The 26,656-nt window shown below is 42.5% G+C and overlaps 3 protein-coding genes across 8 annotated transcripts in view; 1 reads left to right on the plus strand and 2 right to left on the minus strand.

Annotated features, from left to right (window-relative positions):
- Positions 1–1,602: 1,602 nt before the first annotated feature.
- SMN1 (survival of motor neuron 1, telomeric) lies at positions 1,603–8,117 on the minus strand. Of its 2 annotated transcripts, none has more exons than XM_084304669.1 (9): positions 8,028–8,117; positions 7,858–7,929; positions 7,649–7,765; positions 7,251–7,424; positions 6,760–6,903; positions 5,432–5,503; positions 4,287–4,397; positions 3,717–3,802; positions 1,603–2,980 (listed from the first exon to the last, which is right to left on the minus strand). In XM_084304669.1, exons 1-8 carry the CDS (start codon positions 8,064–8,066, stop codon positions 3,746–3,748), a joined length of 786 nt encoding a protein of 261 aa, XP_084160795.1. In that variant the 5' UTR covers positions 8,067–8,117; the 3' UTR covers positions 1,603–2,980; positions 3,717–3,745. The 2 variants fall into 2 exon arrangements, with proteins under 2 accessions (XP_084160795.1, XP_084160794.1); XM_084304668.1 differs by having other exon boundaries at positions 1,605–2,984; positions 8,028–8,116.
- Positions 8,118–8,232: 115 nt separating this feature from the next.
- LOC311220954 (small EDRK-rich factor 1) lies at positions 8,233–12,629 on the minus strand. The gene is made up of 3 exons (XM_084304649.1): positions 12,527–12,629; positions 9,245–9,353; positions 8,233–8,746 (listed from the first exon to the last, which is right to left on the minus strand). The coding sequence occupies exons 1-3, from the start codon at positions 12,531–12,533 to the stop codon at positions 8,674–8,676; spliced, it is 189 nt and encodes a 62-aa protein (XP_084160775.1). The 5' UTR covers positions 12,534–12,629; the 3' UTR covers positions 8,233–8,673.
- Positions 12,630–12,757: 128 nt separating this feature from the next.
- The window catches only part of BDP1 (BDP1 general transcription factor IIIB subunit), a 57,898-nt gene continuing 43,999 nt past the window's right edge, over positions 12,758–26,656 (plus strand). For all 5 annotated transcript variants that reach the window (XM_084305070.1, XM_084305074.1, XM_084305073.1 and 2 more), the window contains exons 1-9: positions 12,758–13,038; positions 16,848–17,400; positions 18,079–18,188; positions 21,095–21,154; positions 21,512–21,655; positions 22,385–22,518; positions 22,858–22,952; positions 24,595–24,649; positions 25,337–25,480. In XM_084305070.1, the coding sequence (XP_084161196.1) occupies positions 12,896–13,038; positions 16,848–17,400; positions 18,079–18,188; positions 21,095–21,154; positions 21,512–21,655; positions 22,385–22,518; positions 22,858–22,952; positions 24,595–24,649; positions 25,337–25,480 (1,438 nt within the window). In that variant the 5' untranslated portion in view covers positions 12,758–12,895. The remainder of the gene's footprint in view (positions 13,039–16,847; positions 17,401–18,078; positions 18,189–21,094; positions 21,155–21,511; positions 21,656–22,384; positions 22,519–22,857; positions 22,953–24,594; positions 24,650–25,336; positions 25,481–26,656) is intronic.

Here is a 26,656-nt window from a genome sequence, read left to right on the forward strand (position 1 = left end):
TGTTCACTATACACTGAATCTTTAGTGTTGTAACGCTTTGTCATTCCTGAAGGGAAAGGGGTGAAGTCTGCAGCCAAACTGATTATTCAGCAGTGTCTACACCTGCAGCAGATGCTTCTCATTAATTCCATATTTGGATCATGACAGCTGTTTGGAAATAAGTGACTTTAAAGGAGAGAACTTCGAACATGAAATAACATTTAAGAGCAGAGAGCACACTGCTTGAAGATAAATTAATCTTATGTTTGTATACATTACAACAGTGACAACTTACTTGTTATTCTCTCTTACCGCTTTTTCTACATTCAGCCCCAAATATTTCTTGCTCACCAGTGTATTCAGACTGCTCAGACACTGGACTTTGTTTAACACTTTGTGTAAAACTTCTTTTGAAATGTCTCAATTTCCTGTCTTCCACAAAGCATGTAAAATATTAAAAAAACAATCACAGCGCAAAACCAAAAAGAAGAAAAAAAAAAAGCAATAAATGACTTAAACTAGAATTTCATAATTTGGTTGGTAGTCTTATTAGCTTACCTCTCACCACTGAGATGCACTAGTCGTTAAAACAGTGCATTACCAAAATATTTATTGAATTTCATACTTGATAGTAGTCTTAAAGCTAGTGTCTCATATATGTGACTGAAAAAAAATGATTCATTTCACAAGCAAATGCTAAGTCTGTCCTATAATTTTCCTCTATTTTTGACATATATTTTAGTATACCAGTAAACCTCATCAACTTGCTTACCGGAGTTCTGTCTTGTAAATAAGTCAAGACTGAAAAGCTGTGCAAGTGGTTGTATAAGCTGGTGTTTTATTTGCTTTGCTCCGTAACAGTGATAATCACACACCCATCAGCACACTGATATATTTTTTCTGAGGCATTAATATGACAGGTAAAATACCCTCTATTTTATCTCTGTCCTTAGCCTGAGGCATTAAAATGCTTAATGATGTGAGTTCAAAGTTCTACATTTTTCATCTTAATAGCAACAATTCTGTTTTATTTTAGATGTACAAGTCCTCAGCTTCACTGTATCTTTATTCATGTTCGAGATGGGTTTGAAGCATCTTTAAATCCTTGGTTGAGTTCTGCTTCTTTTTGCAGCAAAGGTTGCACAACCTGTGGAGGTTTCCAAAAGGTTGAAAAGTGCTCTCCTCTCTCTCAGTAAATCACAATGTTACAGAAATTGGTCAGAGAAACTTCTTTAGAACTCTGAATTTAAGAAAGCCTGATTAAGGAAAGCTGGACATTAGTCATGTATGTTAACATATCAGATGAAAGCCAGTACATCAACAGTCAGAGCTTCTGTCCACTTGTTTCTCAATTGTCTGGCCTTGTGACAGTTAGGATGCATGGCTGGCTCCTTGATGCAGAAGACTGTAAAATGTTTGATGTCATGAAGGTGCATAACCCCATCTAGGAGTTGAAAATATTTTGGCAACTGCTTTTGCACTTTCACCAATTGTTCAAGACTAAAAACATTTGAAAGTGTTTTTTTCATTGCTGTATGAATTATGCACCTGTATTTCAAATAAATACGTTGTAAATTTTTTACCACACTGAAATATGCGAAAGGATTAAGACAGAATTAACTAAATTGAAAAACCTGACCTGCTTTACAAATATATTGTAACTAAGTGATGCCTTCTACAGAAAAATGTATAATATGCTTAAAGACTGTTTAAAATAAATATTATTTCTATTCAGTTGTTCTGCTTGGAATTAAATGAATTACATGAATCATTTGCTTTTAAATATAATCAAAAAACTACCTGCAGCAGCACTGCACTAAAAAATAATATTGGATGCTAGATTTCGCTAGTATTAAAAACTGATTAAGGCCACTTGAAACTTCATGCCAGAAACTATCACAGGACTAGCTATAGAGGTGGACGGCAGCTGTCCCTCTCAGCAACAACCAGTCGATAACCTGGTTTATACCATTTGCATGACAGTGAGCAATCTTAATCTAGTTTTGCTAGGCAATGAGGAAAAACTTCCCTTTGAATACTATGATTTCAATTTCTCTCTCTCTTTTTGATCAATTATTTATGGGAAAAATGATTTTCTGGGAAAAATGATTTTCAGGGATTTGGACATCGTAGGGAAAGGAGTCAAATATATAGCAAAGTTCCAAGTCTGAATTACGCTACTTTTCCCACAATAGATACTGCTGGCTTTAACTAAGTAACAATCTAGTTTTATGTGTATAGACTCCGTACTACAGGACTAAAGACTGTCCGTCTAAGACCGCCAAAGTCTTAGTCCACAATTTCAGTTATCTTTGCAGAGCCTGCTACTACAACTTTTGCATTTAATGTGGTACCACAAGAAACCCAGAAAAAGGCCACATGCCAAAATGTTACTGTCCTATTTGAACAATTCATCCAACAGGAAGACTTCTATGGAAGTCTAAAAATAAACAAACAACATGCCTAAATTAAGTTTGAAAAGTAGAACTTTATTAACAAGCACGTGAAAAAAAACACAAGTCCTTCTGAATTCAGCTGCCATACTCAGACCCGTAAAATAAGGTATCTTTTTCAGGTCATTGCCACCAGTAGCCACTGTAACATAAATTGTTGCCATAAACTGAAAATACTGTAATTGCTAGTTCATGTGTTGTCAGTCAGGTAAAAAGTCAAAAGAATACAAGAGAAACTAAAATAAAGGATAAATTAAATCTGTCAAGTGTTTTTTTTTTCAATTCATATTAGACTTAAAATTGTGTTTCAAGAATGTAAAAAAAAAAAAAAAAAAAAAAAGCCAAAACACTTCATTGCTGCAGTGCTTTCTAAATGCATTTGCCTGGATGTCTTTATGACAACGCATATACAACTATTAGCTTCAAGTAATCTGTCTACTTGTTACCAGGGGCAGATCACTGTTAAGAAACCATTCAGATTAATTGTCTTGATAACATTCTGATCTTCGCCACCAACCAATGCACACCTCTGTCAGAAACATTTGTACCTGGCTTTAAAAAAAACAAGCAAGAATTAGTAAAAGACCTTTTTTAAAAAAAACAAGCAAACAAGTACTCATTAGCACTGAAATGCAATGCTTGTCACAGAAAATAAGAAAAGCAAGATCACATAAGAACACAGTTTTTTCTATGAAGAACTGGAGAGTTCTAAACAAATGATTCCAAGTAAAAGCAAAGCACTGAAGTATTGAGAAGGGAATAGTTCAGCAAGATAAACCTGAAATGCTGATCTTATCCAGAAAACAAATTAGAGCTACATATCCCGCTATATCATCTGTATAAAGAAGCAGTTGCTTTTGAAAATGCATACATAACTGTGAAAATTGTTAACAACTCTTTTACCTTCAAAATAACCCTCAAGCAGATAGAGTAACTCTTAAAAGTTTAAGTTGTGTTAATTAAAAAAGTTAAAAAAAAAAAAAATAATTAGAGTTTTAATCATGACATAAATGGCAAGAAAGGTATGAGTGATGAGAGGTAGTTAAAACCTCTCATCACAGCAATAAAATACTTTCCTTCACTCTAGCTAAGAAAATACTATTCCACTGCTGCTAGGCAAAGAAGGAATTAATTATGGCAGAGAAGATCTCTGTAGAGAGCCATGACAGCAGGTGGAAGTCCTGAAGCGTGAAGTTTTTGCATGGAATTCAAAACTTTCCAAGAGCTAGACAAATTTGTCAGGCAACTGTGTATCTCAATTTAGCATAAAATTACCACACTTACAATTGTTCAAATCAGTGATGGATATTTAGTTATTTTGTATAGGATTCTCTCTCCAGGGCTGCTTCCATTCGACTCTGTTTTAAACCCTACAGGACACAATGTAGTTAGAGCTTTAACTTTCTTGTAAAAACAAGATGTTGTCACAAAATAAAGATATTTACAGACAACTTTTTTTTTTTTTTTTAATTCCTTAACAAATCAAGAGATCAGACATCGAGCATTAAACAGGACAGAAATTAAACCACCTGTCCCCATTACAAATAGTATTTTTACGGAATGATTAAAGATCTCTATTTCTTGACCAATGAAAATTGTATTAAAAAAAATCACTTATATAATCTGAAGCAAGATATACTAAAGTTAGTCCTTCAAGGAGAACCTAGAACTAAAACAACATCAACCATACAAACATCCAGGCTTATGTGACCCCTACTCAAGGACATGAATATGCATATAATCCAAAATACTTTTAAATGTAACTATTATAATTTAAAGCAGCAGCAACACACACACACACACACAAACAAAAGCAGGATGACGAAGACACTTCCAGACAGAAATTGCACATACCAGGTAATAGCCAGTGTGATAACCACTCATGTACCAGGCTATCAACATGCTTCCCAATGCTTCATCATCCTCAGGAGAATCTGGCCCCATAGGTGGTGGAGGAGGAATCAGCTAAGAAAACACCAAGGAAACGTAAGTTGTTTGTTTCAGCGGAGTACAGGCCATGTTAGATAGCAACCAATTCTAAATGACCAAAATATAATACTGAAAACAAGGAACATATCCTCAATGCACTCCCTGGAAAGGAGTCGAGCAAAACAATCTTTTCTAAAAACATTTGGTTTCCAAAGCCTGGGAGGAGCAGGGTTCCTGTAGATTCACTGTTCAAACAAACTTCCATTAGCACAAGAAAATACTTATTTGTACCAGTGAATGCTGTTAGTCAAATGTAAGGTAGTAAGTGGAGACCAGGCCCCCTGCACTAGATCTCTGCAATATTTGCAATTGAATGGGTTGTCAAATATTTGGAAAACACGGAGTCTAACACAGAAATGTGTCCTAAAACCAAGTGTTGTGGTTTAACCCAGCCAGAAGCTAAACACCACACAGCCGTTCGCTCACACTCCCCCCTCCCTCTCTGGGATGGGGGACAGAAACGGGAAAGTGAAGCCTGTGAGTTGAGATAAAGACAGCTTATTAAGACAGAAAAAAAATAACATAAATGATGATAATAGTACTACTACTAATAATGTGTACAAAACAAGTGAAGCACAATGCAATTGCTCACCACCTGCTGACCGATGCCCAGCCTAACCCCGAGCAGTCCGGCCCTCCTCCCCCTGGCTAGCCACCCCTATATATTGTTTAGCATGACCCCAGATGGTTTGGAATACCCCTCTGGCCAGTTTGGGTCAGCTGTTCTGGGTCTGTCCCCTCCCAGCTCTTGCTGCACACCCCCAGCCTGCCCGCTGACAGGACAGAGCAAGAAGCTGAAACATCCTTGGTGTAAGCACTGCTCTGCAACAATTAAAACATCAGCATGTTAGCAGCACTCTTCTCATCCTAAGCCAAAACATAGCACCCTACCAGCTACTAGGAAGAAAATTAACTCTGTCCTAACTGAAACCAGGACACCAGGTGATTAGCACACTCGGAAAACCTGTGATCACCAATACTTATCTCTGACACTTTTTACTCTTACTTACTGGCGGTCCTGCTGGAAAGGGTGGAGGCCAGCAAGATAAGAATGGCGGAGGTGTTCTGAGTTTTGATCCAGACTATATTGAAGCAATTGAACAATGAAAGTTAAGAAAAAATATTAAGACATTAGATTTTATTAAACACAAATATCTGAAGCAATGCACAAGCCTTAAACTAAAGACAGCCCATCCAAGCAGTTTAAGGAAACTGAATTAAGAACGTGGGATGGCTATTTCTGGGGAGCATTCCGTGACTAGAAGAGTAGAACTTGTATTAAATATGCCCCAAGGTAACCACTGCTGAAACAGGGTTCTATTTAGCACAAGCTTTCAAAAAAGTTTTTTTAAACAGAAGTCTACACAGAAGGCGTCTGAATTTTTACATGAAGAATCTATGATACTTCCCACAGGCATACAGATAATTTCTCTGTTCCATTGTGGCTGGGGACACATGCTGACTAGATTCACTGAACTCAGTGTACCATTTTCATTACACTCATGAATGTAGTTGCTTACTATGAGCTCAAATACAAAGCTATAACACGGAAGATTAAAAAAAAAAAACAAAAAACAAAAAAAAAACCAAACATTATAGAGATATCTTGCACAAATGGCAATATTTAGAAAACACAATGCAGTATTTAGCTGCCTTACCATTTTAACTTCTGCACAACACAAAAACTGAAGGGCCACCCCAGCTAAATCAATAGAGAAGCTACAGCTGAGGGCTTCTATGACACCTGGACATCACTCTGCTTGCCTTCAGTGCCATGTGAAATGAAATGTATCACTTGTCTTGCAAGGTGTAATATGAACAGCTTCTACCACAGTTCTACCACAAACAGCATGATGATGGTCCAAGGAACAACATCCTCTTCTAAGCTACAAGGCAGCTGCAAAGCAAGTGCTAGCTAAGGAGAAAGCCTTCTTCACTAGCCAGCAGCTCTGCAAAAGTTCCACACTGTAGCCAAGTTGTTAAAAAATTACATACATATGGGTTGTAACCAGCACATCTATTCTCAAAATGGTATTTTGTTTCTAGACAATGACAAAGGTTGTCAGGCACTGGGACAGGCTTCCCAGGGCAGTGGTCACAGCACTGATCCTGTCAGACTGCAAGAAGTGTTTGGACAACACTCTCAGATATATGGTCTGATTTTTGGGTGGTGCCATGTTGAGGCAGGAGATGGACTCAGCGATCCTTGAGGGTCCCTTCCAATTCGGGTTATTCTACGATTCTGTGACTATATGACAAATATTATGCCATTGTCTCAGAATTTAGCGAGCATGCTTAACAGTGGTATAGGAATTATTGCAGATAACACTGAGCTTACCCTTCCCAGGCTGGGGGCTGCTGGTGGTATGGGAAAACGGAAGTTCTGGGGAGAGAATCTTGCCTTTGTGCAGTTGCTTTTGTTTTGAGGTGACTGGAAAGATTTTTCACTTTCATCTGTTGAATATGGAGTCTCGTTTTCATTCTGGAAAACCAAAACATTTTTATGAGATGCACTAAACATGAGTCTGCAAAACGCAATTTCAGCATGAAAAAGTGTGGACAGCCCTCTTTCTTTCCCTCCCAATCCTACTGAGGAGATATCTCATAATCCTACCTGCTCATCACGCTAGCTAGGTTTACTTGTACTCATAAATTTCTTGTCTCCCACGCTGACTTCTGTAAGTAAGGGGATGCTTTTGCCCCCTGCATCGGTTTGTGTTCTTTCACAACGCAATTGGGTTTTCAGCCTCACTTAACCCATCTGGTCACAGCAGCGGTGCCAGAAACGCTGGAAAGCGCCCCTCGCCTCCCCGAAATCCCCCATCTTACCGTTTCGTCGTTGGCTGGAAGAAGTAGATCGGAGAGGTTCTGCTCCTCCTTGTTCCCGTATCCGTCGTACGTAACGACACACGTGCCCCTCTTCTGGTTTATGGAGACGATGGTGGCCAGGTACACGTTGCCGTCCTCGGACCAAACCGCGTTGCAGCTGTCACCAACTTTCCACTGCAGCAGAAGGGAGAGAGGCAGGTAGGTTAGTACAGCAGCGACTGATGAGGAAGCAGCCTCCTTCCGCCCCGCTTTTTGTCCCAGCCCCTCTAACGGGTAGCGGTACTCGAGGTCTGCGGCGCTCTCACCGCCCCCCCCACCGCGGAGCGCTGCTTTTGAGGTAAAAGCGGCCCGTTTTGGGTCCTGCCGCCGCGAGCAGCGGGCGGGGGGCCCCGCGTCACCTGCAGGGCGCTGCTCTTCTTTCTGTTCCTGTTCTTCTTGTTGTTCTTCCTCTTCATCCCCGGCCGCTGCTCCTGCTTGTCCGCGGGCTGGGCGCACTCCCCATTCCTCAGGGCGCTCTTGGGGCACAGGCAGGGCGCGGCCGTGAGCACCGGCCCCGCGCCGCGCCCCGGGGGAGATAAAGGGGGGGTCCCCCCGCGCCGCCCCTCACCTTGAAGGACGCCACCGCCTTGTCGTACGCCTTGATGAGGGCCGTGTCGTCCCACACGTCCGAGTCGTCGCTCTGCGGAGGCCACACAGCGCCTTACAGCCGCCGCCATCGCCTCACCCCCCCCCCCCCCCCCCCCCCCCCCTCCACCTCCCCCCCTCCCCGCCGCCCACCTGCCCGGTGCCGCGCCGGAACAGCACGCGCTCCGACATGGCCGCCCCGCCGCACCGACACGGCGCGCACTGCGCACGCGCCGCGGGGGAACTCCCGGGAGCCGTGAGGCCACGCCCCACACCCCCCCGCAGCCACGCCCCCCTCCCACCGCCCCCCGCCCCCGCCCCCGCCCCCGCCCGGTGATGACCCGGGACAGGCGGGAGGTCATGCGAGGTGTCTTTTTATTGTAAAAATAGTTAAATAGGGGAGATCCGCGCGGCCCGGGTCCCCGCGAGCCTCGGCAGGCGTTACAGGCGTGCTGCACCGCGAGCCGAACGCAGCTTCTGGGAAATGCGGGAAATAAAACCTGGTCTAAGCGCAGGCGTACAGACCCGTCGCCGGAACCGTTCGGCGGGAGCTGCAGACGCGGCGCAAGCCCGAGCACAGCGACGGCCCGGTGCTACCATTGCTACACATGCAGAGCAGCCGGCTGGGAAACAGCATTCCAGACTACTACACCTACGCTAACCAGAGGACAAACTAACGCTAGCTGAACAAGGCTGCAAAATTAACACCTAAATCGTTTAATGGCTGGCCATTTTCACAAATGATCCTCTAGGCCTTTCTGCTTCAGCGGTGCACTCCTGTCTGCTCTGCAGGGGTGCTTCATTTTGCTTCTGCCTGCAGAGACTTCCTTTCGTTAGCCGCCTTCTGTTTCTGCTGCATGATTTCAGAGTCCCTGTGAAGAAAAAAAAAACATTGCGTTTCAGATAACGGCTTGCTGCTTCTCTAACCAGTCTCCTCTAGCTTTTCTACAGCCCTTTACATCAACCCTGTTTTGATAACGGGAAAATACTAGAATAAAACACATCAGCCATTATCACACTCTTACACTGGTCCTTTCATCAAGGTACGCCATGATTTAGAAAAGCTGCTTGATTAACGCGTTGTATCTAATTCTGAGTTTTAGAAATACAGGGTGCAATGAAACAAACATCTTCAAGAAAGCATTATACCACTGTTAGCATCATGCAAAAAGCTGCTAAAAAGAAATAAAAGCCTTTCCAGGTCTTGGAAGAAAAAAAAATGTTCAACAGCAGATGCAGCAAACCCTACATCCAGGGTTTACACTTTGGCACGTGAGTTGAGCAAAATACTTAAATCTGTTTACGGTAAGACACTGGATTTTTCTGATCCTTCCCGTTTTGCCCAACCACTTCAGTGCTAGATTTCTCACCTCTGTTTTCTCTGAGAAGCAGACAAGCTATCCTCTTTCCTTTTCCCTTTGTGGATTTCCTGAGTCTTCTTCAGGTTCTTTTGGCGGGCAAGTTCACGTTGGTTCCCACCTAGAAGATACCACATAGTTTATATAGGTCCTACCACTTTCCACATGCAGTTTGTGTGTGTGTAGGAGTCGATTACAAAGGTGATAACGTTTGGCTCTGCCTGTTAGCAATGGCAGTATCTTCTGTCATGGTCTCCCTATCGGGTGCACAGTGAGAGGCAAGACAGCCTATTACTTCTCACGCTTAGATTCCTACAGGTCATGCTCAAAGGATCACCAAAATCCATCTCAACATTCCTTGCAAAATGTGCCATTTTTCCAGGTGCACAATGCAGTTTCCCCCAAAAGACTGAAGGCAGACCATCCCATCAATGACCTGGGCAAAACAGTGACAGCTACTCTTCCAAAGAGGAGCCATCCTCCAGGAGCCTTGAACGTGATTCCAGCATCCAACAGAGCTTACAAATTAACTTTAGACTGGAATTACATCATTAAAATTAAGGCAGTCTGAGAGAGCTTATAAAACTTCCTCAAACTCTTCCCAAGGACTTCTTAAGAAGCACGTGGCTGTACATATTTGGAATCCAGACTTGTCTACCTGCTTTCAGTCTGTCATGCTGTCGTGCAAAATCACTGATGTTTGATCACATCCCATGGTCAAGCAGCCAAACCTTTTAGATCTTGCTCATACTTATTAAATAGCAGCTGGGAGCCTTGCACCCATGTGTAGAAGAGCATACTTCCGCTGATGCCACTTAGAGGATGACCAGTATGGGTAAGACAATGTCAGATCTGAGAACTTTGACCTTATATTCTATTAAAGTCCCCCAAACCACTTAATGTGGGATTAATAACGCACACATACCCCAGAAACTCAGGACTATGAATTGCTAAGAGTTGCCTTCCTCTAGCACTATGAAAGCAGAGACGACCATTTAGTATACAAGCAGCTGTATGGATCTTTAATTCCCTTTTGCTGCAAAGCAGCTGACCTGTACTCAGTACTAAGGCAGCCAAAGAGCTCCAGCCAAAGGTTTAGTTTACAGACAACACAGAGCACCCTGTGAAAGAAAAGGGGTTCACAAAGCTGAATACCGACTCAGAACTACAGGTCCTCATCAAGACTCCTTGCTCCCTCCTCACCACCAGCATTAATGAGATCCTGTCCCTGAAGTTCTGCCATGTAGAACTGCTAGTAGTAGAGTTGATTAGAACTTGATGACTCATGAGCAGATGATACTTTCCAGGCTATAAATGGCCCCTGGATTTTGTAGAGCTCAAGGAGGACTAAGTGTAGTCTTTTACCATGACAAAAAAGGAGGTGAGAAGCCAAAACACACTGCTACAGACAGAATTCATATAGCAGTCATCCTCCACCCTTAACCTTATACCTTTCTTTCCTCTCCAGGCAAATATTGTGCAGGGTGTCCACAGAACACATGTAAGACTGAAAGCTCAAGGAGCAAGTTGAATGGTATCAATGAAAAGCTTGGCTGCTATTTCTGCAAAGCAAAGGAGAGCAGAGGGGAAGGAACAGCAGTACAGTATACACACAGAACATACAAACCCAAACTATTACTTGAAAAGAAGTATTCCTTTATCATCTCTGTTTCCAAGAAAATATTGCAAAAGGACTGTTTGGCCCCAGCACTTCACCTGAGATGCTGAGTGAGAATCCCTAGCTCCACCGGAGATGGTCCTGTTTGCTACATTCCATAAAATAAATCTTAATCTTCCATGAAATGTGGTCCTAACAAGATGCCAATTCGACTTTCTGTCATGTGAAATTCAGGCATTAACAGCTACTTAAAAGCCAGTACATACTTCCTGCTTATACCTGTGCTCTAGCACGCCAGTCCCTGCCTGCCTCTGCAAGACATACAGCCTTGGTTCTGCCTGTCCCTCCTCTCCCATCTCCCAGGATCCATTTGTCCTTGAAGAGAAAGACAAGCAGAAGGCCTCTGTACAGCACTGGAACAAGCAGCAATCGTCTTTACTGGAAGGAGGTCAAAGAGAATGGCTCTAAGGGTTGACTACTAAGGTCACGATCCCTGGACTACTTTCTGAGTAGCAAAGGATCTAATCACAGTCAGAACTTCCAGCTGAATAGAACTGTCTGCAACCACATTCCCAAAATAGAACACTAAAGTAAACAGTGGAAGACAAGTGCCAAAAAAAAGTTCTCCAATTCATCTAGCAATGAACATCTTCACAAATCTATTTTGGTTCCAGGTGTTTGCACTGCTTCAATCTCATGGTGCAACAATTACCGTGAATTTACGAATTCAGAGGCACAATTACTAATAAACAATCTAATCTTACTCTGTTTTACCACATGACTACTTGAAGTCAGAAGGAGACCCACGTGACCAATACCAAAGCTCTGAACTGTAAACATATCCCACAGCAAAGACCAAACAGCATACCACAACTGCTACACCTCTAGCATTTCAGTACTGTATTAAAGTAGGTCACAGAACGAAATGCAATCGCTCTGTTATAATTAGTTGTGGGACACTGTACCTCTCCTCAAAACTTAAGCCGTAGTTATCCTAGTATCACAAGAACAGGAAAAAAAACATCAAAAGCCATCAACCTGCTTCTTCAAATTCAAGGTCTGATCTGCACATAGACTGTTTATGATCTAGTCCTTTGTGCTTCCAGCAGTACAATGTATAATATAGTGTATTTGAGGGTGTGTTTTCTGTTTTTTTTTTTTTTTTTTTTTTTTTTTTTTTTTTTATGAAGTCCAAAGTTAAAAACAGCTCCTTAATTAACCACGGGCAGTTTCAGTGCTGCCAACCGTACTACGCAGCAGACAGAGGAGCCGCAGCACCTATTGGGCTAAACGGGGGCATTCTAGGCTCCACTATTTTAGAGTAGATCTATCCACGTTAGTTTTGAACAGCACGCTAACGCCAAAAAAAACAAAACAAACAAACAAACAAAAAAACTACGTGCTATTAACTATTTGCAACCGCGCAGAAACCCTTTTTTATTTTTTTTTTTACAGCCTGGCCGACAGCCAGGCCCGAATCCGACCGTTTCTTCCCGAGCGCGCTGCCCCGGTCCCTCCTCCTCCCCTCAAGGCCGCTCCGTGAGGACCGCCCCCGGCTCCCCGAGGCCACCCCGGGCCCCGCACAACCCCCGGGCGGCCCCCGGCTCCCCGCTCCGCCTTTCCCCGGTGTATCCCGAATCCCCGCTCCATGACAGGCCCCCCCCCTCCGCACTCACGGGTCATGGCGGAACGCTGGGGCCGCGCAGCGCCGCAGCCGCCGCCCCCCAACCTCCCTCACCAGCTGCTAGAAGCTTCTGACGGCCCGCCCGCCGCCCTCTCCCGTTATAAAGCCTCGCCCGCCGCTACGTCACGCGCCGCGCGCGGGGAGGGGGGCGTGGCCCTTAGCGGCGGCAGCGCGCTCGCCGATGACGCGTGCGGCAGCGCCGGTGGAGGAGGAGGAGGAGGAGGAGGCGGCGGCGGCGGCCATGCCGTGAGCGCGCCGGGCTCGCGCCGCCCGCGGGCCGTTAACGCCGCCCGCGGGCCGTTAACGCCGCCTGGGGGCCGTTAACGCCGCCTGAGCGCAGCCCCCGCGCGCCGCCGCCGCCATGTTCCGCCGGTCCCGGCTGAGCGTGCGGCCCAACGTGCGGCCCGCCGGCAGGGAGACCCAGGGGTCCCCCGCCGCCGCCGCCGCCGCCGCCGGGGCTTCTGAGCCGCAGCCGCCGCCTCCAGCCGGGAGCCGTGGTGAGGGGTGAGTGCCAAGTGGGGTCGGGGGGGGTTGTGGTGTTGTCCCCTCTCGGCTTTTTGGGGTGTTTTAGGGGCTTTCTGTGGCCGTGGGGTGGGGGTTGCCCTTCGGAGCAGCCTCCCCGCTGCCTTTAGCTGGCTGTACGTGCGCGGATACCGGCGTTTTTTTCCTTAAAATGCCCTTCGTGGCGTTGCGCGCGGTCACAGAATCGCAAAGTAATTTCTAGGTTGGAAGAGAGCTCGGGATCACCGAGTCCAACCTCTGACCTAACACTGCCAGCCCTCCACTAAACCATGTCACTGAGCTCTACACCTAAACGGTCGCTTTACAACATCTTTACTTCAACGAGTAACTCGGGTGTCAGCGTGCCTGCGGTCGACCCGTGCTGCCTTCAGTCCAACTCCTTTCTTGCGTCCTGAAAGCTGTTCCACAGCACGTCGTGAGGGTGTTCCTCTTCCAACACTCACTTATAAAACGTGTCAGCTACAGAGAAGAGATCAGTGGGTCTCTGGTTGGGCAGAGCTTAATCCTGAAACGACGAGGCGGTTCGTCAGTTATGCGGCAGAGATGCTGACTCAGCAGATTTACCCTTTTTTTTTTTTTTATTATAGTTTAATGGGTGTGTTAGCATGATGTAATTTGCAAAACTAGACACTAACGCTGTTCTGGAGCAGAGAATATTCTACGAAATCATGACTTGAAAAAGTAGACTTTTACCATGTAAGTAGCAGGCTCTTGGCTAACAGTAAACACCACCATAAATATCCGTGCAAGCAAATCCTGATCCTGCTGTTTTAAATAAAAACTAGAGCAGTTACATTAACCTTCCACTACCTGTGGTGGAGGTTATTTCAGAAGTAGTGTAATACCTCCAGTTTGTTAACCCAGTGAGATGTGCGGGGTGGGGAAGAGGCCTAGGAAGGAGCTTCTTTAGCAACGTGCAGGTTTGGGAAGTGATGTGCTTACAGGAAGACTCTTATGGACCACTACTACGGTGGCTTCTGGAGTGCAGGTGATGGTAGAAAGCAGCATCTGCCTGTAAGTGCTGGGAGACTCAGCAGAACTGAATGCTTAGTCCTGGCAGCAGGTAGTAGGGGCACAGGTGAGAGTTTCTCCCTTTTGCCCCATATGCTCACCCCTGAATTCCACAGAATTCATAAAGCTTCAGCATGGTTTTGAACGCCTGTACTAACCAAACAGGAGAGAGTAGGTGTCCTGGTTTCAGTTAGAACAGAGTTAATTTTCTTCCTAGTAGCTGGTAGGGTGCTACGTTTTGGCTTAGGATGAGAAGAGTGCTGCTAACACGCTGATGTTTTAATTGTTGCAGAGCAGTGCTTACACCAAGCCAAGCATGTTTCAACTTCTCACTCTGTCCTGTCAGCGGGCAGGCTGGGGGTGCAGCAAGAGCTGGGAGGGGACAGACCCAGAACAGCTGACCCAAACTGGCCAAAGGGGTATTCCAAACCATCTGGGGTCATGCTAAACAATATATAGGGGTGGCTAGCTGGGGTGGGGGGCCAGCTGCTTGGGGTTAGTCTGGGCATCGGTCAGCAGGTGGTGAGCAATTGCATTGTGCTTCACTTGTTCCATACACATTATTATTCTTAGTACTATTGTCATCATTTATGCTATTTTTTTTCTTTCTTAATAAGCTGTCTTTATCTCAACTCACGGGCTTCACTTTCCCGTTTCTGTCCCCCATCCCAGAGAGGGAGGGGGGAGTGTGAGCGAACGGCTGTGTGGTGTTTAGCTTCTGGCTGGGTTAAACCACAACAGTGGGCCAAGGGATTTATTGCAGTGTAAGCAGTAGTAGCTTCTTGAAGAGCTGTCTCATTGCATTTTAAAAACTGGCCGCCAGGGTATTTCAGAAGATTCAGGAAGAGTGGATATGAGGGAAGGCAATCTGATTTCTTGAGTGCATTAATTGGTAGAATACAGCACAATGTGGTTTTATGTAGTCTGCAGAAAAAGGGAACTGAAAAGTCCCTGAGCATAAGGTTACTGCTTTTCATTTTTTAAAAATGGTGTCTGCTAATGTTGGTTAATTTTAGGAGGCTGCACACTCATTTCCCTGCAGTGGGATGGAAAGAGAATCAGAAAGGTAAAAGAGAAAACTCGTGGGTTAAGACAGAGACAGTTCAACAGGTAAAACAGACTCTTTTCATGCAAGCAAAGCAAACTAAGGAATCCATTTGCTGCTTCCCATTCGCCTGCAGGTGTTCAGCCACTCCCAGGAGAGCAGGGCCCATCATGTGGAATGGTTCCTTGGGCAGACAAAGGCCATCGCTCCACATACACCCCTTCTTCCTTTTTTCCCCGCTTTTATTGCTGACCATGACTTCACATGGCATGGGACATCTTCTTGGTCAGTTTGGCCGGCTGTCCTGGCTGTGTCCCCTCCCCAGCTCCTGGTTCCCCCTCAAGCCTCCTCGCTGGCTCTTTGTAAGCACTGCTCTGCCACAGCTGAGACATTGGTGTTTTCACCACAAATCCCACGGACAGCACCAAATGAGTCTGTATGAAGAAAGCTGTCTCTATACCAGCCAACACCAGTACAGCTGAATTTAATTGGCCAAAATCTAGTGTGGTACTCTAGGAAGAACATGTAAGCTACAGGTAGTGCTGAGAAGATAAGCAAAGAATTACTTTCCGCTGTCTCTTGCTGTACCAAAAACAGAGAATATTGAACGGAGGTTGTGAGGATCTCATTCAAAACACAGATAGGCAGCATATAGTGAAGTTGCTCAATGCCTTGTTAAAGGATGTTGTATGCTCTGAGAATGTGTATGAACTCACGGCATGGGACAAATTGATACAGAAAAGTCTGCTGAGGCTGTTAAATAAGACATCATCTGTAGCCCGTGCCTGTTCCACAGAGTATCTAGAGAGGTTTTGGAAAAATTGTGCTGTATATTTTTGCTTTCCTTCTATTCCTTCTACTTGATTTTCTTCCTGTTCTTTCAAAGGCATTTGCTTGAGTATTTTTGGAGATGGATAAGTAAACCATAGGCAGGGTCATCCTTATGTACAGAAACAAGGCATAGTTCCAATGTGAAATTAAAAAGGTCTTCATGACTCATTTGTAATTCTGCTGTAGTTTTACTGTCAGCAACAGCCAGGGAGTCAAATACTGGAGCTGTTTTCAAGATTTTGGAAGATGATCATGGTTTTTGCAATTTTGTGAATTATTTTTGTGTAAAGGATGGAAACAATACTTAAATTAAGAAAGGTTACCAGGAAAGCTGGAAGTTGTTGTCCCCAAAAGCCCAGTTTTGAGTTGTTCATTGGAACAACAGCCAGTTTCACAGCAGAGGACTTTTTTTTTTTTTTTTAATCACAGTTTAGATTTTATCTACTTACAAGTGTATAAGAGGATGGCTCAGGTTGGTTGTGATGAAAAATCGTAAAACTACTTGTGGTGTATACCGTTATTAAAATGTTCTTAATGTGTAACATGGTATGTAGGGTATTCTTTACAAAGCTTTATTGAGTTTATCGTACTATGATGTTTGGTATTCTTAGTTGAAAGTCGAGAGCCTTCCAAAAAGAGGGCAGAAAAGGATTGCATGAGTTTAGCATTACTGGTCAACCAACTTGTAGAGAGCTAATACTTAATATTAGAGAATAATACACCAGTTTTTGTATCTGGTTAGTTTGAATGCCAGGCGTAGGTTGGTTCAATTGTGACTTGCTGTATGTATCTTTAATTTTCTGTACTACTACATTCATACTGAGTGAAGCATGTGTCTTGATAGTAAGAGTTCTGAATTTGTCACTGAGAAGTATTTCAGAATGTTTCCTCTTAAATTTTCCAGTGATGACAAGGTTGATAGCTCAAATGATGCTGGAGAAACTAGTAAAGCTACAGAGACGCCTACACAGAGAAGAAAACGTATTTCCACTACGCCAAATCTTGTCAAACCCAGAGCTGGGCCTTCATCTGTTCAGTGTTCTGTATCAAAACCGCAGAGGCGAGCATTGCAGGCTCCCGATGGCAGTGCTTCAGTTCAGAAGGATTCTTCTGCATCAGAAAAGAGTAGTACTGAATGCTCTTTGAAGTCTCCCATGCTGCCTGAAAAGAAAACGCCTGTGCCACAAGTGCCACAGTTTTCACCCCTAAAAAAGTCTGTAAATAAAGAACAAACTGCCAGTGTAGCTGCTCAAAAAAATGATGATACCTTGCCGAAGAACCTACCCTCTCCACTCAAGGAGAGACCAACACAGGAAACGTCAGTGACAAAGGAGGAAAAGTTACCTACAAAACCTGCTCCCGCAAAAGAGAAACGAATCTGTTCTGATCGTGAAAGGATCCTCAAAGCTCGGAAGTTGAGGGAAATGCTTAGAGAAGAGCTGAAGAAAGAGCGCATGGTAGGTCTGCCTTGAGCAGTGCTGGTTTGTGAAGCACAGGGAAAGATTTGATTCATCTAACATTGTCACTGCTGCGTTGCTGTAGTGTTTTCTGACAATGATCATCACCTGCTTACTGCTAATGGTTTGTGATGTCTCATAATTATGTATGGTGTTAGTTTGTTTGTAAGCAGTAACAGCACTTCCCTCATACAGATTTCATGGGAAACAAGGTATCTTTCCTTTTAGTTAGACTTGCAACCCTTTTTGACCTGAGACATGCTTTGTAGTAGTCACCTTTCCAATCTTCACAGCTGATAATACCTTGGGGTGGTATGTAAGAAGCTTGGGATGCGGGGCTTCTTGCATTATTTTAGACTTGCTTATTTACTGAGTTCTATGACTTTATCTCTGCTGAGTGTTGAATTTCTTTGAGAGGACAAATCACTTAGAGGTCTATGGTGACAGACATTTGTCCTCTCCAACAAATGTACACTCTTAAGATAAACTTTTCAGTTGAGTGTAAAAAAAAAAATAAATAATAAAAGCACCATGAACAGCAACACCAAAACACCACCCCAACAGCAACAGCAAAAACCAACAATTTTCATCTGAGTGGTACTTAATAAACAAAGAAAAATATTAATTTGTGTAATATAAAGTATTTCCAGGCTGAATTTCTATTTTGGTTTTATACAGAAACAGTTAAAACACAGGCCTCCAATTATCGAAGGGCGTTCTCCACCAGATCGCTCTAAAATGACCATGAGAGACTTGATATACTATCTGCCAGAAAACAACCCTATGAAGTAAGTATGACTTTTTCCTGCTCCTTAGGTTAAGTAATCTTTTTTTTCTGTCATTTTAATGATTGTGAAAAGGAGGATTCTTAAATCAATTAGCACAGATGCGATATTTTTGCAACGGCAATAAAAGCTTCCATATGTCTTTTCACATCTGTTCAGTCCTTGTACAGAAATGAGAAAGCAGGTTAGTGTACCTGTTGAAAGATAAAAAGACAAACCTTTCCCCACTGCCGATTTACCTCTGTACAAATGCAGAATTATAGTAAGTTGCCTTTTGTTAGCTAGCTTCTGTTAAATTTTGTTTTAGGGACTTTGAGTCACTACCAAATCTAGTGGACTTGAGGAAACAAAGCATTTCTGCTTTCTGGCTGCTGAATTATAGAATATGCTGCAAGTCCCTGGAGGTGTCTCTGTCCCATCTGGATGGATGTGGCTGTTGCTGTTCCTGAACAACAATCGCAAACATATGTACGGTTATCCAAGTCCTGTTCTTCCTTTCTGGTTGATCAGAAGTTAGATAGTGAAATGAAAACACGTGTGCTCATGGATCCCTTGAATGCAATACAGCTTCAAAGCCTTGTATCATGTTGGAAACATCCCCTCATCTTCCAGGCAGTACATGCATTTCTGACATTATGGCTTGTTCAGACTGATGTTTATTGGTAGAACAGATGTATGTGCCCTCACGCTCATTTTACAAGTACCACTGTGATCGTGAATCTCTTGCATAAGTGTGAGCTCTGCCTTCCTAAAGTCTGTGTCTGGACCCTGGGCCTTTATCAAGTTACTTGCTGGGTTAAGCAAGCTGTGTGCATGTACACATCAACATGCATGCAGGGTTAAATGGTTAATAAAAACACAACCTGGTCTCTGTAGTTGCTGGCACTTAGTGTCTCTGTGCACACTACCACCAGCTGCTGACCGCTCAACCTACAGGCATTAAGATCTGTGGTGTCTCCAGTAGCTGGTGTGCAAACCTCACCTGCCTGCGAGCCTGTCTGCCTGCTGGCACCTAGACCCACCAGCCCAGTGAAATGCAGCCTTTTCTCCGATTGAGTTTTAGTCCCTGATTCACTCACAGAAAGTGAGATTATCCATGGAGGGGAAAAAATAATTCTGAGCGGTTTGAATTGGAAGGGATGTTTGAAGATAGCCGAGTTCCAATCCTCCTGCCAAGGGCAGGGACACCTTCCAGTAGATCAGGCTGTCAAAAACCCCATCCAGCCTGACCTTGTACAGTTCCAGGGATGGGACATCCACATCTTTTCCAGGCAACCTGTTCCAGTGTCCCACTACCCTCTGAGTGAAGAATATCTTCCAAATATCTAATGCAAACTTACCCTCTTTTGGTTTAAAACCACTATTCTTTGTCTTATCACTACACTTCCTTACAAAGAGCTCCTCCCCAGCTTTCCTTTTGGCACCTTTCAGGTACTGGAAGGCTGCTGTAAGGTCTCCCTAGAGCCTTCTCTTCCCCAGTCTGAACAATCCCAACTCCCTCAACCTGTTGTTACAGGAGAGGTGCTCCAGCCCTTTGATCATCCTCATGGCCCTCCTCTCGACTTGTTCTAATACTTCCATGTCCTTCCTGTGCTGGGGGCCCCAGAGCTGAATGCAGCACCCCAGGTGGGATTTCACAAGAACAGCAGAGGGAAAGAATCACCTCCCTCCACCTGTTGGTCGTGCTGCTTTTGATGCAGCCCAGGGTACAACTGGCTTTCTGGGCTGCAAGTGCACACTGCTGGCTCATGTTCAGTTTTTTGTCCACCAACACCCCCACACAGTTCTGCTGTCAGTTCATTTTATCACTGAGTTTGTATGTTCATATAAGTTCATATAATCCCACAACCTCTTTCTGAATACAACAATAGGTTTTGGAGAGTCCCCTCAAGCCCTTTCAAATATCCCACAAGATTCTTAATGATTACAAAATGTAAGTTGACCTTTAAAGCTATGCCTGAGTAGTTCCTTTCATCAATCAGTAGCAGACAAGTTTGAGGTTCATTATTGTCCATTATCGTCTGCTCATTAATGTTTGTGAGCCTGTCTTTTATTTAACACTTATCTTGATTTTTATTTTTTTATTTTTTTGTCTTTTACACTGAGTAGTCCTTAACCAGATAATGCAACATATGCTCTTACTTTTCATACGTTCTTATAATGAATATGTTGTGCCTTGCAACCTAGCTGTTACATGCTCTCTTAGCTTAATTCAGTTAATTCTTGCAGCAGCATGTGCCTTGATGTTGTTGACTCTAGCAGTTTGGGATGGTGTGTAGATGGTGCAAGGAGAAGGAGCAAAATGTTAGATTTGGTAACCTGATGAAAAGTTAGGGAAAAGTATGACCACTTGACCTCCAAAGTACAGTGGTTACTGGAAGGATCAGTTTCACAAAAGAAGTGTCATTGATTTTTCATACTCACAGAACTTGCTGGTCAGTGCAAAGTGGAGTTGTTAGTGTGTACTGCGTTGTTTTACCATCAGCTTTCGGTATTTCTGTCTCAGTGACTGATGGACCACTGTTCATCTTCAGTCTCTTGTGATAAGGCAATCTGAACTTCTAATTAAAAAGCTTCTAATTCTAAGAAGTTCAATCTGAACTTCTAATTAAAATTAATTTCTGATTAATTGAAAACTAATGTTCGCAAAGTGTTGATCACTTACTATAGTCTCAAGGATTATAGCTTGAAATCTTTGATTTGTTCTTCATCAATTTATGCTCATTAAAAGCAAAATTCACTAGGCAGTGGTAATTGTTCAGTTAAACCAAGTCTATATGCAGTACAAAGACTTGAAAATAAGAACGTTTTATGTTTCTTTATCCATTATTCGTGAAAGTGGGTTTAGGGGAATGAAACTGAAGTGTACTTGTACAATCTTTAATCTCTAACTTTTAAAAAAATTCTAGGTCTTCATTGTTAGAAGAAAAGAAAACAGAAAAAAATTCTGCACAGTGTCAAATGAAAGAGTAAGTCTTGGTGACAGAGGTATTTAGAGTAAAAAAAAATTCTGATATTTGGTATGAACATGTGTAAATGTAGTAATGTTAGCAATGTAGGTCTTTGTTTACTGTAACGTAGCCCTTATTTAAAATAAACTGTAATTTGGGAGGGGAGGGTAGTGAAAGCATTTTGCTTTTCATTTTTATGGTTTTGGACTTGTTCACTGTACAACAGAATGAAAAGCAGATTCCAGAGTCTGTATTGACTAACTTGTGTATAGGCTACATTGCTGAGTGGTTAAGCCATTGAAGATCTGGCATACAGAGCAGCAAATTAGAATGCTGACAAAAGTAATCTTTTTGCTTGGTCTCTTAAAATTGTAGGCAGGAAGAGAAAAGTACTCCGGATCATGAAGAGGAAGATGAGGAGGAAGAGGCAGAGAATGGGGAGGACAGTCAAGATGGTCCACTTCTAGTTCCTCGTGTGAAAGTAGCAGAAGATGGTTCAATTATTCTGGATGAAGAAAGGTAAATCTCTGCCTGACTCGTGGACAATATGTGCTAGACTGCTACTTCATTTGTAAATAGAACAGTTATTTTGGATAGGAAGAAACATGAATGTATTAATATGATGACAGTTGAGCTATCCTGATTAAGAAAACAGTGCAAATACGTGTCAAAATATGAGCAACAATTATCTTATTATGTGTCTTAGTAGTGGCAAAATTTCTCTGAGAAACGTGGTTTTGGAGAAGGATACAAAAGAGGGTACCATGCTTTGTTACAGGGAATAAAATTTGTCAGTATTTGTCAGACTTCCAGATGTGTCCTATCTAGTTCACTTCTTTGATTCTCACAGTTTCAATAATCTGCTCATTGTTGTTCAGTTGTCAATATGATTTGCTCTAGCTTTATGTCTTCCATGTTGCTGCTCTGTTCAGCTGTCAGTGCTTTCAGTAAGTTTGCTTAGAATATGACTTTTAAAAGTATTAGGCTACCAAATTACTGGGTTCTCAAAATGCATTATTACCATGAGATTTAGGCCACGATGTAAAAGAATTTAGAGAGGCCATTGTGTGGTTTTGCAAAATAAATTCTTGGATATTAAAAAGACAGTCTTTTTTTTCTTGCAGGTATTTTAATTTTATCTGTTTGTACTAAATCTTATAAAAGTGGAAAAAAACAAGTTTACAAATGCCAACTATATGTCTTGCTAGTGATATTGTCATATAAGTCTTTCTGTGTTTGCTTTTCCAGTTTAACTGTAGAAGTTCTAAGAACTAAAGGTCCTTGTGTTGTAGAAGAAAATGATCCTATCTTTGAGCGTGGCTCTACAACTACGTATTCCAGCTTCAGGAAAAGTTTTTACACCAAACCATGGTCAAATAAAGGTGAGAATACTTTTGGTTTCATGTTTTAAGTGCGCAGAAAAAAATACCTGTTTCTACCAATGCTTTATATTTGACGCATTTTATTCCCAATGAAGTTGATGGATCTGCTTAAGTGTGACATGGTCTCAACCCTGAAATTCTTTGCAGCAAGCAGAGCTTTGATGTTTGCTATGAAAATAGGCAAATTAAAAAAAAAAAAAAAAAAGTCCAGTGCCTTTTGTAGGGTACCCATGACCATAATCTGAAAGTTATCTATCTATTTGTTTTAAGTTTGAAAATTGTTTTTAAGTGTGTGTGTGTTTGTATGCATAACTATTTTATTTATTTGTTTCCTCCCAGAAACAGACATGTTCTTTTTAGCTATCAGCATGGTAGGAACAGACTTTTCCTTGATTGGACGATTGTTTCCTCACAGAGCCAGATCAGAAATTAAGGTAAAGATTAAGGCACTTAAATCAACTGATTAAAAATGTGTTTTCCCCTTTTTTTTTTTTTGTTTCTCTTTTTCTGTTACTATGCTTCCTATCAGTATTGGTAATTTTAATGCTAATTGGCTCTGTAGCAGTGGTTTTAATAAATGTTTCCAGGAGGTGGAAACGTTAAAGTAATCTAGTAAATCTAACATGTCTAGGCACAGTTTGTCTTGATTTTATTTTAATTGAAAAATGCTGATAAACATATTGGATGTTTGATGAGGCTCTTTTGTGTTACTTCTTTCTTGGTATGCAGCTGGGAAAACCTTCTGTATTTCAAACTATGCCTAGACTGGAAGCAAGAACAAAGATGTCAAAAAGAATCAGAAACCATGGCTGATATGTATTAATGAAAGAAAACAAACCTTAGCTTTTGTATGAAAAACTGAATAGCAAACTGGTGGTTCTACCTGAGTGCATGGCCGAGCTCCACCACAACTGCTCTCTCGCTCCCCCTCCTCAAAGAGGAATGGGGAGAAAATATGATGAAAAGGGCTCGAAGGTTGAGATAAGGACGAGGAGATCACACAGTAATTATCATGACAGGCAAAACAGACTCAGCATAGGGAGACAGTAATAGGTAATAAATCTTACTAACAAGCTAGAGAAGTGAGAAACAAATGAAAGAAACCAGCACCTTCCCCCCCATCCACCCTCCTCTACCTCCTCCCCCTGAGCGGCGCAGGGGAATGGGGGAACAGGGGTTATGGTCAGTCTATAACACTTCTTTGACGCTCCTTCTTGGTCACTCTCGTCCCCTGTACTGTGGGGTCCCACCCACGGGATGCAGTCCTTGGTGAACTGATCCGGCGTGGGCTTCCCACAGGCAGCAGATCTTCAAGGACTGCTCCAGATATGGGTCCGTACCACAGGGTCTGTCCCACAGGAGCAAACTGCTCCAACCTGGATCCCCCATGGGCAGCAGCTCCTGCCAGGTCACCTGCTCCTGCGTGGTCTCCTCTCCACGGGCTACAGGTCCGGCCCGGAATCTGCTCCTGCAGGGGTCTTCCACAGGCGGCAGCCTCTGTCGGTGCGGGGCCACCTGCTCCACCGTGGTCTCCTCCACGGGCTGCAGTGTGGAACCCTGCTCCACCGTGGTACTCCATGGGCTGCAGGGGGACATCCTGCTTCACCATGGTCCTCACCACAGGCCGCCAGGGACTTCTGCTCTGGCACCTGGAGCACTTCTCTCCCTCCTTCTGCACTGACCTTGGTGCCTGCAAGGCTGTTTCTCACTCTTCTCACTCTCCCAGCTGCTGTGTGTCACAGCATTTTTTTTCTGACTTAAATCTGCTCTCACAGAGGCGCAAAACAACATCGCTTACTGTCTCAGCTCTGGTCAGCAGTGGGGCCCTTAACAAACATGGGGCAGCTTCTAGATCCTTCTCACAGAAGCCACCCCTATGGCCCTCTGCTATCAAAAGCTTGCCACATAAACCCACTATACAAACTTACGGTCTGTCAGCGTGCTTGCAAGTTTTTACAACTTTAGTTTGTAGAAAATTTTGTTGCATTAAAGAAGGCTTACTTTGATCTGCTGTATTTTACCATATCTTGTTGCATTTCTTGCTTACTGAAAAGGACATTTTTATTTTTTTTTTAGAACAAGTTCAAACGTGAGGAAAGAGCAAATGGATGGAGGATAGACAAAGCTTTCAGTAAGTAAAAGAAGCGTACCCCACCCTACAGTGAGTCAGTTATGTGCTAGTCATCTTTCTTCATTGTCATTTTTGTGTTTTGCCTTGCTTGAATTAATTATGACCAAGGTTCTTGGTCATAGGTGAGTTTAGAAGCTGGGGCATATTAAGTTTTTTTTGAGAAGTATGGTTGACAGTTGTGGTTATGTTTATTTTTTTTGTTTTTCTATACATCTGAAACATGAGATTAATATACCCTTTTCCGTATGCGTTCCGTTCATTATCCTAATTCATGATATTTTTTAGCACAGTTACTAATTGTGAATTGCTTTGAGAATTTTTAAATGTTTTGTATGTTATCTGAATGAGATATATAAATCTTGAATCAGCATGTTAATATATGTTAATGTATTTCGTGATACTATGGTGAGTACTGTGACCTTTTTACTGTCTGTTTTTTAAAACCAAGTTGCTGTAATCCTTAGTGTTGGTGTTTTTTTTTTTTTTTTTTTTTTTTTTTTTTTTTTTTTTTTACCTCTAGTGCCTGGTCAGGTGATGCAGAAATTATTTTCAAAAGATTCTTTGTTTAAACATATATAACATCTGTATTTTAGGCCATAACATGTACTACTGAGTATTTCACAAAATAAAAACTTGGAAAAATTCTCACCTTTAATTTTTTTTTATTTCTTTCCTTTAATCTGATAGAAGAGAAGCGGCCCTTTGATTTTGAATTGTTTGCCCAGCTACTTGAAAAAGTCTTGGCAGATGAGGAAAAGAGGAAGCAAAAGACAGTTAGAAACCAGAAGCCAAAGGAAAAGAAACCACCAAGGCCTCGTAAGAAGCCAAAAGGTATTTCAAAAGAGTGCTTGAGTGCTCTTAAGAGCAGTGGTCAGTAATATGTTGCTAGCATAAGTAAAATCATGTAGTGAATCTCTTCCTTTCCTGTTCTAGACAGAGTGAGAGAATCCTGGCTTCATAGTGTATTTATTTTTCAGATGTAGTTCATTAATCTGCAGGGTGGTAATCATAGAATCATTTAGGCTGGAAAGGGCCTTCTAGATCCAACCTTCAGCATGACCTACCAAATTGCATCTCTAAACCAGGACACTAAATGCCACGTTCACACCTCTTAAATACCTCCAGGGATAGAGGCACTACCACTTCCTTAGGCAGCCCATTCCAATGCTTGACCATGTTCTCAGTGGAGAAATTCTTCAGAATATCCAATCAAAACATCCCCTGGTGCAATTTGAGCTTATGTCCTCATTTCTTACCTATCCTAGTAACAGGTAGCAGCCAATTTCCTGAGGTGCTTTTTCTTGAGGCAGGAATGTAAGATGACACTGAGATTATTGATTCACTGGTCTTGAAGTACTCTAATTCTAAATGGAATATTCTACTCTAAATTTATAAGAATCTCTGCTAATAAATTTGCTTTCAGACTCCTTGGGGCAAAACCATATTTTGGCACGTTCTTTCTTTTTCTTTTTTTTTATTTCATTACTTTTTAATTACATTTTTCTTATATTTTAAACCAATTTTAAAGATTCTGTTTTCCCTATACTTAGTTTAAGTCACAAGTCTGAATGATTCTTTTGTCTTCTCTTCAGGGAGTCTTGTAGAAATTGTTTTACTTCCCAATCTGTTCAAAACTAATGACAATGATTCAATTTTATTACTATTGATCACAATATAGTATCTTATTATTTCTGTAACTGTGAAAGATTCTTTTACAAATGTGCTTAAATGAAAAAATGCATGTACCGACAGCAGTTTACAAGTTCAGTGCTGATTCTGAGGGTTTTTTTTAATATTTTGTCCATAAAAACACATTTGTTTGTAAATAGTATTGTGGAACAAACAAAAGAACAACCCTTTTAAGGAGTATGCCAGCTAGGAAGCAGCATTTCAGTTAAATTCGTAAAATTGATGCAGCTGTTTTTCCCTAGCCTCGATTTCAGATTTGATTAAGTAAAATGTTCCACTGAGAAGGTCTTAAAGTTGTTTGTAAAAATTATGTTGATA

The sequence above is a fragment of the Netta rufina genome, assembly GCF_964035555.1.
Source record: "Netta rufina genome assembly, chromosome: Z".
Lineage (NCBI taxonomy): Eukaryota > Metazoa > Chordata > Aves > Anseriformes > Anatidae > Netta > Netta rufina.